The 17679-nt window shown below is 37.0% G+C and overlaps 1 protein-coding gene across 4 annotated transcripts in view; it reads right to left on the bottom strand.

Annotated features, from left to right (window-relative positions):
- Nucleotides 1–17679, bottom strand: part of ERICH3 (glutamate rich 3) — a 106916-nt gene that overhangs the window by 36205 nt on the left and 53032 nt on the right. For all 4 annotated transcript variants that reach the window (XM_081057229.1, XM_081057228.1, XM_081057227.1 and 1 more), the window contains 2 exons: nucleotides 11234–11414; nucleotides 2575–2761 (listed from right to left, as the gene is read on the bottom strand). In XM_081057229.1, coding sequence (XP_080913355.1) covers nucleotides 2575–2761; nucleotides 11234–11414 — 368 coding nt within the window. The remainder of the gene's footprint in view (nucleotides 1–2574; nucleotides 2762–11233; nucleotides 11415–17679) is intronic.

Here is a 17679-nt window from a genome sequence, read left to right as displayed (position 1 = left end):
AGGAAGCATGTTTGAGGTGGAACAGGAAAGCAACTTCAGGTGAATTTGAAGTACACCCGAGTAGTCCTATCACATTGCCTAAGGCTATTTACTCTCCCACTTGTTAGATGACTCTTTCACACCTTGTCTCTCTCCTAAACCCTCCAAATCCCTCCTCCCCTAGCCTTAATCTCACTGATAAATTCTTATTTTAATCCTTTTTTTTTTAGTTTTAAGTATACAAAACAATGTAATAAACATTTATACCCTTCACAAAGTGATACCCCTCCCCCATCTACTACTCCTCTGACCTCATATATAGTTAAAATTCTTGTTTGACTGAAAAAATAGAGGCAATCAGCAGAGAAATTACAACTGGTTGAAACACATCCACCTACTTACCTCTCTCTCTACCCTATATGCCGTCTTTCCACCTGTTACTATAATGTTTCCCCCTCTTCAAAGGCCAATAATATCTCCATTTGAGCCCTGGATCCCATCTCCTCTAGTTTACTCAAGCACTGTGCTGCAGCAATTTCTCCCTCTATGTCAGGCTTGATCTTTTTTCTTTTCTTCTCTAGAGTATCAATCCTATCAGCATATAATCATATTATATTATCTCCCATCTTGAAAAATAAAAAGCCCCCTTTAACCCCTACATCCTCCCTCCTGGCTGCCACCCAAATTCCATCCTTTATAGCCAAGAGTGATCTATATTCTCTGGCTTTAGCTCTTTTCCAATCATGTCTTAAACCCACTCCAATCAAGCATGTATTTCTACCACTCCGCTATTACTCATGCGAAGATCACCAATAACTGACACATTACCAAATCATGCTCAATCCTCATTCTTCATTTACTTCACCGATCTACGCATTCAACCCTGTTCATCATTCCCTTCTTTAAACATTTTGTTCATTTCCAGGATGTCACTCTCTCTAAGTTCTCTTTCTCATCACTGGCTTTCCTTCTTAGGCCTTTTGCTGGTTCCTCTTTAACTCCCCCATTTTGAACTGGAGTGAGCTGGAGCTCATTACTCAGGCATCTTCTCTATCTCATTCAATTCTTAGCAATCTCATCCAATCTTAAGACTTTAAATTCCTACCTACAAACCATTCTCACATTTATATTTCAAGCTTGGACCTCTTGCCAAAGCTATAGATGCCTCAAGCTTAATGTGTCTAAAACCAAAATCCCATCATTCCACTCCCAAACCTGTTTTTTTCCAGTCTTCTTCATCTTAGTACACATTAACTAGACATTTTTCCAGTTGTTCAGGCCAAAAATTTTTGAGTCATCTTTGACTCTACTCTTTATTTCATATTCTACATTCAATCCATCAATAAATCCTGTAAACTCTACCTTCAAACTACATCTAGAACCCAATTTTTTATCTTTCTACCATTCCTTCTTCTCTGGATTAAAGTAATTCCTACCTTTCCCCCTACCTCCCTAGTTTATTTTTCCCATAGGAGCTACTATCAAGTCATGACAGGTCATTGCCCAAAACCTACTTTAGAAGCTTCACATCCCTCTCAGAGTAAGTCAAACTCCTTGCAATACCCTTAGGACTCAACAGGACTTGGCCCCACTGTCTCTCTGACATCATTTTCTATCACTGTTCCATTCCTTACTTTTGCTCTGGCCACACGAACTTAGGCACACCAAGCCTGCCCCTGCTTTATACCCTTTCTATACACTTTTCCTTTACTGAAAAACTATCTGGAGGAGGAGACATTTCTGTTTCCTGTTCAAAAGACATCTTTTCAGAGAGGCCCTTCCTAACCAACCTATATAAAATAACTCCACCCTCTGATCTTCTCTCCCCTCACTACCTATATCTCCCTTACCAAACTTTGTGTATATGATGTTTATTACCATCTGACATATATTAATAGGTTTATTGGGATATTATTTGCCCTTCCCCCACTAGAATAGGCTCCATGGGGGCAGTTACTTTGGTTGGTTCACTCTTGTGTTCTACCTTGGCATATAGTCAATTCTTCATGAGTACTTTCAGAAAAAAAATGAAAGAAAACATGCAAGCAAGTCTCCCGATTTCAAACAGAATGTCCAATATGAAAGCTAATAAACAACATTCAAAACTGTCCTTCTATCGTGCATTTTGTTTTCCTGAGATTGAAACTAGGGGCATGAGAATGATAGTTGGGCCACATCATATGCAGGCACAACTGAAAAATGCATCACCTATAATATCCAACCATATAAGCTAGGTGCTTGCACAGGTTTTGGGGCTCAGTCCAAAACCAGTTACTAAGAGGAATGAGAGAAAGAAAAAAGAAAAAGTTCTTTCACTTCAGAAAGAACTTAAAGCATGACGAGGAAAAGGAGATGCAGGGAGAGAAACAGAATTTGAAATGCCACCAGCTTTTATCCCCATTATACAATACATTTGGAAGTCTAATTTAGATCTTATAATTTCAAATACTACATACAGAGTTATAATAAACAACTTTTAGACATTTTAGATACAAAGATATCTATCTTAAGCAATTGTGCAGAGAAATGCATCAGTAAAAGCACAAAGAAAAGGCAGCAAAACGTGCCCTCTACCAAAGGACATTGTTTCCATACTTGTAGCAAGGGGATGATCTCTCCACACACACAAACCCAAAGTAGCCTCGTTTGCCTCCAAGTCTGGAACCTTTTCGATGCTTATATTCACAGCAGGAGCTTAACCTGTTCACCTGCATCCCATTCAGGAAAAAGGTGAGACTGAAGGGGAAACCATGGTGCCTTTTGGAAATAAACTGAAAGGTCTCTGGAATTAAGAAGGAAATACATTAGTGAAAGCAACTGACTTTATAGTAACAAGTTCTACATCACTTTTTTCTACTAGATAAGTATAAGATTATGGTCTAGATCACCTTTTTAACATAAGCACATTATTATAATCATTAAAAACACATTCTATTACTTTTATTTATAAAAAGTACTCCACCACTTTATAAAATTCCTTGATTTGAAAAAAAATAATTATAATAATAACTAACATTATATGAGCACTTACTATGGCCAGGCATTATGCCTGATAATCTTGGGTATGTTATGTCTCAACAACCACATGAAGTGGAAATATTATGATTGCTAGTTTCTAGATGCAGAAATTAAGGCTTTGAGAAGTTCAGTAATTTACCCCAAATCATACAGTAAGTAGGAGTGTTAGTATTGAACTTAAACATCTCCCTAGATTCTATGCCTGTGTTATCTACTTCAAAAGTATATGACAAAAAGCTACTATAAGCTCATTAATACTTTTAGATAAATGTGCATTTTTAGTTGTGACTTGAAACATCCTAATTCATATATGGATGAGACCAATTTATTCCATCTCCAACCCATTCTCTATTCTCTCTGAATTTGAGAACTCTTCTTTCTCTACCAATAAATTAAACACCACTGCATACAATTAATAGGTTTTAATCATTCCAAGTCTTTATAAGGCTCTTCGAGAGTTTCTCACCCTAGAGGTCCCAAACCCTATTGAGGGAAATAGGATGGTGGGGAACATAATAACTAAGATGACTAACGACGGGAATAATGGGAATGACTAATAACTAATAATGGGAAGACCCATTATTGTTGGGGTAATGAAAGAGGCGAATAGATTTCCGTTCATTTGGTTTCTCAGGGGGCAGTGTATTTTGATGATTTGACTTCTAGGGGGTCCGGGTTGGAGTGGAAGGAGTGTTTTGAGATTTTTAACTGCATTGTGATAAATAGGGCAAGGATTATAGAGATAATGGTAATTAGTCGTGTAGATGTGTCTAGTTGTGGCATCTCATTAAGGAGGGGGCTGGTCCTCAGTCTTTAACTTAAAAGGTTAACTCTTTTTAGCTTCTTAATGACTTTATACTATTGATGATGATCATTTTTTAAAGTGTTTGAGTGGGACTAGTTCGAGGACGATTGGCATGAAGCTGTGATTTGATCCACAAATAGTCTACAGATTGACTCAGAAACCAGCTTCTCCTGACACTTAATAATGTCACTTACTATAAAAGAAGCCTCCCGGGACCCTCCCACTTCTACCAATAATAGAGTTAATATGTACTATTACTCCGCTATATACACATTTCCTATTGTTGCACTCACTAAAATATATTAAATTATTTCTATAACTGTTTCTCAAACTTTAGTGTGCATCAGAATCACCGGAGAGCTTAATAAAACAGATTGCTGGGCCTCAGCCCAGAGTTTCTGATTCAGTAGGGCCCAAGAATTTGCATTTCTATCAAGTTGCCAGGTTCCACTTACACTGTTAGTCCAGGAACCACACTTTGAGAACCCTGATCTACATGTTTGCTGCCCTGCTTGTTTGGGAAATCCATGACTGCTGAAACTGGTCTTACCTTTGTTTCCCCAGATCCCAGGGCAATGGGCATAAGAGGACCTCAATAAATAGTTAGTGAATTATTATTTTAACTAATTTCTTTCACAATCATCTAGAAATACTATGTATATACCATAGCATGCCTCTAAAAAGAAACGTAAATCAGACGCAACTTGTACTAACAAATAGACTTACCAAAAAGGCAATTCCATAATTTATATATTAATATTTGTGATGTAAAATTAAACTAGGAAAGAGAAAATTGAAAATACAGTGTCTGGGGATATTAAACTGCATTAGCTTTTAAAATCCACTTGTCGTTATGATATATGGACTCCGTAAGTGGTGACTCGAAAGCTAGTTGGACTGTTTTCATTACAGAAAATGGAATGGGCCATTCATGTAATATGATCCGTTCTACTGCAGCATCACACCCCATAACTATCGAAGTACCCAGTCCAGGAAGAGAGTACAGCCAAGGAAATGTTGAGAATGGGCACGGGACATCAACTTCTAGATGTGACTGCCCTTCCTTTTGGTACTCATGTGACTGAAGAGTCCATTCACCTATTATTCCATTTCTTTCATTTCTTTTCAAAGTTATTGAAACAGAATTGACACCCTCTTCTTTTATTCCCATGTTAATTATATCGTAATTTTATTTTTTAAATTTTAGCAATACTTCCCAACCCTGACTTGATGGTTTCTGCTTGGAATAGTGGAAAGAAGATATATCAGAAATTTGCATTTCGGAACTCGCATCTGTGAAATGGAGATGGCAGGAGGAATGGATGAGGGAGTGAGGTGGAGGGGGTGACCCCGTCTACCCACTTCACAGAGCAGTCTTAAAGATTATGTAAGGTACAATATTAGAAAGCATTCTGTAATATTTATAAAATGTAGTTATTCGTTGTTGAATGACAATGGAAAGCACTATTTTAGGCACTATAGAGAAACAGAAATACTGAAGAAACATCAAATGTGGTCTCCTCCTTCAAGAAGTTATAATTTAGCAGTAGAGATAAAATGAAAATATCAGACTGCTGGGGCGAGGTCACTAAAATCCTCTCCCCTTAAAATTTTGTCTCGAAAATGGACGAAGGACTTAAAATAAACTAAGCAGCAGTTATTCATGAAAAATTGCCGAACTTTTGGTAAGAACAGTGGAAATCTGAGGCATTCTTGCCTGGGGCTGCTCTCATCCCTCTCACCTGCCGCTATTTCATCCCTTTAGTTCTAATATGGTGGGGCAGGCCATAAATAACCAGCAGCTTCACTGTCAGTGGGCACTGGTTTGGGTTGGAACAGAGGACCGAAAAAAAAAAAAAAACCTTGGCAGGTGGCATTACCACTAATAAGTAGCAATCTCAGAGGCAAACTAACATGGAAGACCAGAGTGTCTGCTAGTCTGAAACTATAGTTCTAATTAGGGCAAGCAACAGACCGGTATACGAGCCAGAAATTTAACAGGGAGATCCAGGCAGTAAGGCAATCACAGATGCATTTGTAGGGGAGCATAATTTGCCATACCAAAATGTGTCTCTTTGGCGTAAGTATTATTTTAAGCTGATTAATTTTAGGAAACACTAAAAAGACTCAGGAAGAACTTTGACCGTCCCCTTAACATGCGTAAAGGAATTTAGAGGACATGCTCAATAAGGGAGCCATCATTATATGTAACTATAGTTTAATATGAACCAGGTGTGATAGACAGGGAGGAGCCTAGCAAGACCCATTTAATCAAAGTTTTCTCTCTGTCCCATTGTTTCTACATGGCCCAGCATATTTACAAAGATTAGCTCTTTTTCTTTCCTTGTGAATTGCCTCACTTTCCTCTGAAGTTCTAGACTTCTAGTTCCTCTTTAGTCCAGAATGACCTATGTACTTCACCTTGCCTAACTGTCTTTGGAACCTCTTTGGAAATTTGTATAAATTCCTTGTACTATATGTTAGACTTTATTTACTCCCGTTAATCTGGCATACTTCATTTTAATTATTAATTATTAACCAGTCCAGGAACCAAAAGGTGAAAAGGGGAAATTTTCCCTCACCCACACATTCAGTTAGTTCTCTATATATCCTCAGCTAACTGGAAGTAGCGTGGATTGGAGTAAGCCCAACCTATTCATACATTCCTGGCCAACTAGCAGCTTGTACCCATGAACAAAGGAAACACAAGAGAGCCTGGTGGAAAATCAAAATTGGAGCAGATTTGAAAACTGCCTGAACCTTGAATGCACTCCTGCACCTACTAGAAGGGGCTGAACATTGCCCTCTAAAAACTCATGACTACCCAGGACCTCAGAATGTGACCCTCTTTGGAAATAGGGTCTTTGCAGATATAATTAGTAAAAGGATCAAGATGAGATCATCCTAGATTTGTTTTGTCCTAAATTCAATGACTGATTCCCTTATAAGAAGAGGAGAGCACACACACAGCGACAGATAGGAAGAATGACGTATAAAGACAGAAGTAGATATTGGAATGATGGAGCTACAAACCAAGGAATGCCAAGGATTGCTGAGATTCACCAAAAGTTGGAAGAGGCAAGGAAAGATTCTCTCGTAGAGTTCTTAGAGGGAGCGTGAACCTGCTCACACCTTGATTTTAGACTTCTGGCCTCCAGAACTGTGAGAGGATAAATTTCTATTGTTTTAAGCCACCAATTTTTGGGACATTTTTCATGCTAGCATCAGGCAATTAATACACCCACAAACAGATCCACTGTCAGAAAGTGGAGGCTTTTACTGGCTCAGTTTTTGAACATAACCTCTGACAAATCACTGAATCATCACTAACTATGAAAACACAGACACAACCCTAAAAGAGTAGCCTAAAATATAAAAATAGAATTAAAAAGAAATCTGAGCAGAGACATCACTGGTTGAATACCAAGGAGAGAGAAAATAATTGCACAGACTTGTTCTAGCTAAGTTACTAAACAAATAAACAACAACAAAAACATCGAGAATAATAACCATCAAGAGGGAAAAGTCAGAATCCAGAATATACAGTTGCTCTAATACATAATCTAAAATGTTCGGTTTCAACAAAAAATCAAGACATGTAAGGAAACAGGAAAGTGTGACCTCTACTCAGTAAAAAGAAGCCATCTCCTAGGAACCTACTCAAGAGAAATGAAAACCGATGTCTACCCAAAAACTTGTATTTGTATATTCATAACAGCATGATGTATAATAGTCCTAAAAGTAGAAACAATACAAATGTCCATCAGCTGGGGATGGATAATAAATAAAACATGGTACATTCATGTAATGGAAAATATATAATCAGTGATATAAGAGAGCAACTATTGACAAATGCTACAAATGGATGACTCTCAAAAACATTATGCTAAGTGAAAGAAGCAAGACACAAAATGCTACCTATTATATGATTTCTTCTATATGAAATGTCCAGGAAAGGCAAATCTGCAGAGACTGAAAGCAGGTCAGTGGTTGCCTGAGGCTGGCTAAGAGAGTGAGGATTAGCTGCCAATGGGCACAAGGGAAATTTTAGAAGTGATGGAGATGTTCTAAAACTGGTTTATAATAATGGCTTCAAAATTCTATAAAATTCCTAAAAATCAGTGAATTGTACATGTACAATGGATGAATGTTATAAAATGTAAGATACACCTCAATTAAAGGTATTTGTAAAAACTAAAAAAAAAATCAATATATGGTAACAAGTAAAAGAGAAATAAAAAATAGTTAATATAAGTGGCAATACAATGAAATGCTTTGGGTTTTAAGTATAGAATAAGAGCTATAGTCATCAAGAGGGAGAGAGAACACAGAATAAAAATCAGCTTAGAAAGCTTCACAGCCTTAATCTGAATCTTAAAAGATGGGTAAGATTTGAATTTAAAATGCTACTTTGAATCAGAATCTGTTGTCCTATTGCAGACAAAGGAAATAGCACACAAAAAGACAAGAATAAAGCATGGGGGTGGGGGCGGCGGAAGGAGTGCAGAATGCACAAATAGGTACAACAGGATCAGGTGATGGAAATACAAGGAAATGGGGTTGAAAAGGAAGGGATTATGAGAGGACCAGAAAAAAAGTTATTTTATTCTTTGTATCCACATGAACCCAGGAAGCCAAAAATTGCCTTGCTTGAAATGATGAACATGGCAAATCAAAATGCCTGTGAAGAACTGTATTCCTTACAAGTAGAAGAAATATTCAGTAACTTTATAGGTGTAGATATTAAACAATATGTGGCTTGCTGTCTAAAATCAAACCACAAGACACCATGAATTACTACGGGAATAAAAGATGCACTTCCCACATTACTAAATAATTAATTTTATTGTTATTTTTCATGCGAAAGCAAGACAAGTTAATGAATGCCACATTTTTAATGAGTTTACTGCTCCAAGCATAACGTTAAACGCCTTTTTTTAAATAGAAATCTTCTAAAAAACTATTCACATTTCACTGAATCTTGCACAGCTTTGATTTGTAAAAAGGGCAGATTCTTTTCAGTTCAGCTAAATTGCTAAGATTGCTGAACCACAAGTCAACTCTGAGCCACCGAACTTTTCAATTTTGAATAATTACTTTCCTGGCAATCAAGGACAAGCAGAGACAAAATTATTGTGTGGACAGAATTCAATTATTTAAGTCCCTATTCCATCCTATTATTCAAGACTGTCCTATGTCATAACAAAAAGCCAGACCTGGGATCAATATGTATGCAAAATAACACTTAACCAGGTAACATTCTCTGATAACCTTTGGTTTTACACTCATCACAGAGTGTATATCGCTTCCCAACAAATCAGTCAGTGAAATTTTGTTCATTTTTCATTTGTATGTACCATGATTTCCAGCAGTCAAATAGACATTACCTATGCATTTTGTTGAACAAAGCGTGAACTAAGACCCAGAAAGAGTTTTATGTTAATTCAAATTTTAGACTATAGCTAATTTCAGCAATTCTTCTAAATTAATAGTTGAAAGTTATATTTTTAAAACATACGTGCATGTATCTCTGCCACTCTCATTAGCAGTTTCACACCACTCACATTATGAAAATGTAGTAAAACCTTTGCTACTAAGAATAGCTATCTGGGGCTGGATAGTTCTGAGCAAAGGTCCTACACCTAGTCAGGGGGCTGTGATCTGCTCGGGACCCTTTTCAGAGCTGCAGGTGTGACCTTGGGAAGCCTGTACCTCTGCCTTGCTCTCATTTTCCTCATCTACAAACCGGAAGGAAGGGATTCTGAAATGCTATGATAAAATGAGACAAAATAAATTACATTTCAGCCTAGTCTATAAAATGGGGGGATATAGTTTCTAGCATTAATGACAATTATATTTTATAAATCTGACATATTTTATAAAATCAAGTGTTAACCGTTTCTTATGTTAGAAAGTTTTAATACCTAATCCCTAAATATGTATAGTTTCTCTATAAGTACTTGTTTTTTTAAAATTAATATCACCGTTTTTCCTTGATGACAGAAAACAGAAAAGTTAAAAGTAACAACTCCATGTCTGCCCCCAACTCCTCTCTTAACCCCTAAGTCTATATCAAGATAACCTAAATATAAATACTTCTTTTCATTAGGAAAAACACTATTACTTTCTAAAGAGAGTTTCTCAAGCAAAGAAATCACAAATATAATCCTGTAACAACTTTTCCTTATAATTGCTGTTCCACAAAACTAAATATTGACAAAAACCACTTCAGTACAATATGTGAAATCATATATAATCAAAATGATCTTATGCTAATGAAGGGGAACAGAGTTTGCCACTCCAAAACATGTCTCTTTGGGATACTGATTATTTTAAGCTGGTTATTTTCAATAAACAAAAGACTCCGAAAAAAATCTTTGACCCTTCCTTCCCCCTTACTGCCTAACAGAATTTAGATAGAGGGCCTGTTCCAGGAAGGGAACTATCACCATAGACCGCTACAGTATAATATGAACTAGATGTGGTTGGGGAGATTCCGCAGGGCCTAAGGATCCAAGTTTATTCTGTGTCCCATTCTTTCTACATGGCCCAGAAAACTTCTATTTGTTTACTAAACATTTCCTTTTCCATCTCCATGGGAATTGCCTCCCTACCCTTTGAAGTCCCAGACTCCTACCCCTTCTCCTTAGTTCAGAAAGACATATAAGTCTCAACTGCCCAATTTGTCTCTGTGACCCATATTCTTATGGAATCCCTGCATGTACCAGGTTGGTGCAAAAGTAATTGCGATTTTTGCAATGTTTTTAACCTTTTTAAACCATAATTACTTTTGCACCAGCCTAATATGTAGATACTTAAATTTGGTATTTTCTATTTATCTGTCTCATGTCAATTCAATTCTTAGACCAGCTAGAGCTGAGACATGTAGAGGAAAATTTCTTCCTCCTCAACACTACCAAACATGGATTTATGATAAAATGAAAGTGGAAATGTACTAATCATATGTAGCCAAATTCTGCACCACGTTATTTGGGTGTGATTCACCCTGAAATTTATTGAATTTGTGGTTTTATCTCAACATACTTCTAAAGAACAAATTGCCAATCTGGTATTGTTCTTAGAATAATGAATGATATAATTCACTATGGCAAGCCAAATAATAAACTTGTAATTTGGGGGACAGTTTATTTGTGTGACATTTTAATGATCAGATGTCTCTATCCCAAAATTAATCTGTTACTGGGTTAAATCACTCCAGACTCTTTCTTTCACAATCTGCAAAAGTAATTGCTGCTTCAGTTTCAATCATGGAGCAGTAAATCTAGATTTATTTTGAGACAGCTGGTTTATAACTCCCTGGATATGCATAATTTCATAGAGTGATTGAAGTCATTTTGATATTATATCAGCAATAATTTATTGATAACATCAACTTCAAGCAATTAAAAAGAATTCACATTTTATGTGTACCTTTTTCAAGTAGTTTGCCTTTGTAGACACAAAGGTTTTCCCCACCACAGTGCTGTTGATAAACTTTGATCTCATCCCGGAAATCTGGGTGCGTATAAGATAAGTGCACGTTTTTCCCCAAATAGATCATTGTAATAGCTGCATTACTATGCAGTGGTGTTTTATGAATCTTTCTTGAATCCTGGAATAAACAAAAAAGGGGGATTATTATCTGATTACTTTCTAATCAGTGTGTGATTGACATTGTATCCTAAATTAGAAAAAAAGCTATTTTTATGTCTCTAGCAACAAAACCTTTATAAAATGTCCATCTTTGCAGCGCACAAAAAGTAAAGCCCATTACAAAATAAATCCCTATAACAATTATAACATATACATTTTGATTTTGTGTCTTTAATGTAATTGCTTGGGATTTGGAAAAAATTCGCCATTTTTATTTTTTGTGTGTGTGTGCATGTGTGTGTGTGCGTGCTCGTATGTATGTTGTATATACAACCATAACATCACGGATGTTAAGAGGAAACTGTTCTTAGTTCTGTTAGCTACTTCTCAAATAAAAATTTAAATCAAATTAATTAAATAAAATTAGTGACATCATTTTGTTCTAATTTGAATTAACATGGATTGTGATTTAGCAATTGTTTTTGTAATTGAGCACTTCATCTTTACACTGGAGCAGTGACAATATATCCTTCCCTGAGCTTATTTTGTGTGAAGGGAAGATGCACACATTTGGTTCCTTCTACGGTCACTCTGAAGATTAGGGACAATGTCTGTTATGTGCCTAGGATTATCCAATTTCACTGCAGGCATTCAGTTCAGTGAAAAAACAATATTATTTATATTTTTTAAAATATCAAACAACATATCCAACAACAACAAAAAAGTCACCTCATAAAACTGTTTTCTGTCATTGACGAATTTAAATTATTTCTAAAATAAACAATAAACTTAAATGCCAGAAATTAAAAGAAATGTCCTATGCCTTAGCTCCTAGTTTATATTTTATTTTCATATTAGTAAATAAGCATAGTGTTTGTCCAACACTTAAGAGGAAAACAAGGAAAGACAAGCAGAAAAAGAAAGAGGAGGAGGCAGAGAAATAGGAATGGCTAGTTGAGAGACTTTTAAAGGGCCCGGTTAAGAATATTACTGTCAGCTTTTAGAATTATACAGAGGCCAAGCATTACTTTTAATCTACTTCAATTTTCTAAAAATCAATTTTCGCTAAATGGAAAATGTGAAGAAACCAACTTTAAGTGAATCTAAGGCAATTATTTGAGTTTGATTTCATTGAATTACAGATGCCCGGGAAGCATGATTTTTTTTTTTTTTAAAGAAAAACAAAACTGCAAGAAAAATTTCTGAAGGTACTACTAAAATATTTCCACCTCCAAACCCATCCCTTTCCACCTCAGAGGATTTTTTTTTCTCATTCATTTCTATCTCTCTGAGGCAAAAACCAGAGGAAGTAAATCTGATAAATGAAATTCTACAAATGACAGTCTGAAAAGTGTAAGTAGAAGAGAAAGTTTGAGATGTAAAATCTAAGCACATTGTCTTGCCTGTGGACAAACAGAGCTCCCAAACATAAGTATTCCAGGGACGTCACGGTCTATGAAGGTAAATCAGCAAACTGGATAATTCTTTGCCGATTAGAAATATCTCTCTGAGTCACAGTAGAAAACAATGATGGCAGGCCTGGCTCCTACTTGCAAAATCATCCCATGTTTCCTCTTGCCAGGGGAGCTGTGGAACTGTGACACCCATGTGTGTAGCCCAATGGAAAATCACCAGCCTAAGATAAATCCAGTTCCAAGCTCCCACTAGAACATTTAATGATATGACGGTTGAAATAAGAGCATCCCCCTTTTATTAAGCAGTACTTTCTAAAGAGGCATGGATTCAGAAGCAGCCCTGTTAGCTTGTGGTAGATAAGCACTACATAAATTCAAGGTAATAGTGGAATTAGAGTGAAGGAAAGGCCTGCCTCATCCATACAAAATGAGAAATTGGAAAGAGGAACACTTAAAAATAAAGGAAATGACAGCTCTTCACACTTTCATTTACTCTTATTCTTCTTTCTTCTGTTAAAGTGTATTCTTGAGAATAACATCTCTTTTCTCCGGGTCTGGTTGCTTCATTCCTTTTTGAAATATTCCCCGATTATTGCTATCAAATAACCTTTTCTGGGTTCTAACAGAAGGCCCAAGTGACAGCCGATGATTAAATACGTGCACTAGGAAATGAACAATTGTTTCTTTCAGTTGACTAAATTGCCTCTGTACTTACCATCTTCCAGGGTATAATGACCTCAAATGGATGAAACTTTTAACAAGCTTTCACGGCCTTTTCTGCTATCCTCGAGCAAGAGTCAAAATCTTCTATGAAAATTCAGCTCCATTTCAAAAACAGGAGCAAGGCCTCATGGCCCTGAACAACTAAGGGTTATCTTTATGACTTCCTTCACCAATTGCTTATGACTTTCCTTTTCATTTCTTTTCAGATTTCTCAGGCAAGCACACTCTGAGCTGACAAAGAGCAAGCCCATTGAGTGGTATAACCAGTTAGCCATTATATACTTTGAATATTTAGCAGTCAATTGATATAGTAAATGTTCACTGGGATCTCTTTTGTTCCTGCCCATGCCTGTGTGACAGTTGGATTTAAGAGATTTACATGGGTGTCAAAGTGCCTGTACTTGTTGATTGTTTTGGGCAGCCATTCCTGTCCAGTCACTTAGCCAAGCCCTGATGAACTCTGGACATCATAAAATCTTACCTTGACCACTGCAATAAACTTCTAGTTAGTAAGGTAACCACAGAGTTTATTAACTAAACTGGGACACAGAGTGAAAAAGGGGTTACTAATAAGTACGCTAGGAAAAAAAGCATAAACTTGAACTGTTCCAGAAAAGCTGAGATGAATGGTTACCCTACTAAATTACTTTCCCCACTTCTAGCCTGATGTCCCTCAAAATCTCCCTCCTCCTGGATATCAGAGAGATCTACTATCACTAAATAGATCATGTGACTTTCCTGCTTAAAGTCCTCCAATGCTTTCCAATATCCATAGGATGAGGTCCAACATTCTTCACACAACACAGTCTGTCTTCCATCTCTAACTCCTACTGTCTCTCAATTATTGTGGTTTCTTGTGTTACATTTGAAGGTCCAGCAACAGAGCTAATTGTAGTGGCACAAACACTATCAACCTGTTTTTAATCTCCAGACTTACATAACTGGATGAGTCACATGGCACTGAAACGATTTCCTCGCATTCTACTCTCTCAGTAGGTAAGGACAGTGTCTTACCGATCTTTATGCCTTACCGATCTTTATGCCCCCAACATCTTGCCAGTGCTGACACCTAGTGAGGGCCTGATAAACATTGATCGGACTGGACACACACATGCAACAATTAATGATTCCAGATTCTGTCCTTTACTGAGACAAAAGCAATGGAAGATGGACCTCACCCTATAGCAGAAGCTTTCTATATTTATAACAACTCAGTTGGAACCAGAACATCAAAATTGACTCACAGTGTCCTGTTAATCAAAATACCACCTTTGATGATTAAGTCTTGATGAAGATTAATAAAAAGCCTGACCATAAGGCGTGGCATACGGTTCCCATATTGACTCTGATGACCTTAGGAAGCAAAAATTCTGACAGGAGCCCGAGAAAGAGTGCTCCCGTATTCAGATCCTAAAGATTCAGGAAGCAGCTGATTGTAAAGGAAACCAAACGCATCCTTATTACACTCTTTGATTCTTCTCTTTCTCTTCTTTCTCACTGGTTTTTCCTCGTTCTCTCCTCCTCCCTCCTTTGCTGTTATTATGCTTCCTCTTTTCACTTTCCTCTTGCCCATTTTTCTTACTACTGTCTAACTCATCTGACATGCTTATTTCTGCCATGCCCCCAAACACCTCAATCCTCTGAAGGTATCAAAGCTCTAGATTTTTGAGGAAGCTGAGTTGACACACGAGCCATTGCTTCCTCATCTCCCTCAACAGAATGAATTCAGTAACTCTGTTAAGAGCTAGAAATTATCCAACTGGAACTGGCTTTTGGTGAGATGACCCCAAAATCTGACCCTCGTAGAAAAGAGGTCTGCCCTTAAACTCCAACTGCTGCCGACACCCAGAAGCATCATTACTTCTTCTTCCTTTCTCCTAGGATTTTGTTCCACAATGTCATCTGCTAAGATATTTTGACTGTTGAATTGAATTTTTAAACTCTTTGTAAAGTCCTTTTTAGTTATGTAGTTAGCAAACTGCAGTGCTTATTTTAAGCAAAACATTGTTTAAAGGAAAGTGTTTGTCTGAAATAAATCGAGCCTACTATGAGATATGTTGAATTACTATGTATTAAAATCATGCTGATGTTTTCCTTTTTCATTCTCAAATCTGAGTCCACTGGTGAGAAAAACCTAGACTAAAAAAGACTAAGCTAATGCACTAACTAGAATGAAAACTGAAAAAAAATATTTTAAAAATTAAGTCAAACAGAAGAAATGTGCAATTTCTCTAGCAAAGCTACTAACTGCTAGGCTTTATTTGTTGCTGGAGAATAGGGATCTATATCAGAAAGGCATAATTCATTCCTATGATATTTACCTCAGCTAAAAAGTATAATTAAGAGTTTAATTTTTCACACAGATAATGAAATCTGTTTATGAATATAGTACTAATAAATACTTGATTAAATGTAAATAAAATCAAATGCCTGCCCTCAACAAGTTTCATAATCCAGGAGAAGAATAATAAATACATGTGAGTATTTATACTAAGTAGGATATAGTAAGGGACATAAGAAAAGTAACAAAGTCCTTTAGAAGAAAGGAAGCGATGGAATCCTATTACAAGGTACAGAAATACACTGCAGAACATACAACCTTTGAAGTGGGCTGGGAAGGGTGAGTATGATGATACATCCTTCTTATATCGCAGGCACTCACTGGCAATTCATAGAAAAAGAGCATTTGCCTTCTTAATAGAAATATCAGTTAGAAGTCCAATTGATGTCTGTGTTGAAGGAACATCTGACCAATGACAATATCATGAAAAATTTGAGAGAAAAAGACTTATAAATAAATTCCACGTAATTTGGATTCGAGGATTACAAATGCTGGCTGTAAGTTTCAGTCTACTGGGGTGTATATTTAGTTTGCCACTAACTAGTTATGTGACCTTGGGCAGGTTATTTAACTCTTCTTGCCTCAGTTTCCTTATTTTGAATATGAAGAAATTATTTTATCTCTTTCTTCATTTATTATATGTTTTAAATGAGAAAATATATGTAAAACACTGAACAAAACTCCCAGCACTTAATAAAGTTTCATTAAATAAAGAGTATAATCATTGTTGTCATCATGCAATATAAATTTACATATTTTACTAAAAGTTAACAAAAGGCAAAAACATGATAGCACGTAATTAAATGAGAACAAAATATATAGACGATTTGAAAGTGGGTGAATCCTTGCAGAAAGTAATGAAGAACATAGCTCAGAGGTGGAGAAGTGGTGGAGCAACCCGGTAAAGGTATAGGGATGAGCCCAGTTTGGCTTGGGTAGGAGCAGAGAAAGCTGGAAAGAGGTCCCGATCTGAAAGCTCTTGCGTGCCAGTGTACTAAGTGTCTCTTTTAGTCTTTCTTTTGAAATGTGTGGCTAAATGACCCTAGGGAGACTACCCTTTCCAGGACTAACCAGTTCCTAGAGATGGTAAATGAATTGCCTGGGAGAGCACTTTTCATGCACAAACCAGTCCAGGGCCCACATCCACCCTCGCCCTCTGCTATCTGGCTCTTGAACTCTTGGGCCAATATTCCCCCACCCTAAACACCACTGGATCAGGTTCCAGACAACTCCGGATAGCCCTTATGCCCCAGAGCCTGCCAAAATTATTCATACTATCCAACCCTAAGCCTTCTGCTTACCCTGCCTCTCCTGTTCATTTTCTCAGACACCACAACCTCAGTCTCCTGACCTACCCTACTCAGCACCTGACCAATACAGGTGCTTTCCTGTATTGTCCTATGTGACATGGTGTCATGGTTAATTTTATCTATCAACTTAGCTGGGCCGTGGTGCCCAAACCTATGGTCAAACATTGTTCTGGATTGAACCCTGATTAACATACATGAGACACCCCTTCTTCTTGGGAGCTGTGAGAAACTGTCTCTTCAATGGCAATCATCTCCTGCTCTCAATATGCCTGAATAACAACAAAACTTACATTTTAAAACAGCCAGGCAGAAGAATATACCTGCTTTCATTAGGAGAGAGGAACTAGTGGAAGTTTTAAGCAAGGAGGCGCAGGTTGAAACCTATTCTACAAAGTTTAATTGAACATTATGCAGAATCTACTACTAATGAAATGGACTTAGCTTACGCTTTTCCCCCCTTCCTGCCTTTTTACCCTCTGCTCCCTGATTCTTTTT

The sequence above is a fragment of the Rhinolophus hipposideros genome (genome assembly GCF_964194185.1).
Source record: "Rhinolophus hipposideros genome assembly, chromosome: 8".
In the NCBI taxonomy this organism is placed as follows: Eukaryota; Metazoa; Chordata; class Mammalia; order Chiroptera; family Rhinolophidae; genus Rhinolophus; species Rhinolophus hipposideros.
The sequence above is the reverse complement of the archived record's forward strand: the minus strand, read 5'-3'. Positions and strand labels throughout refer to the sequence as shown.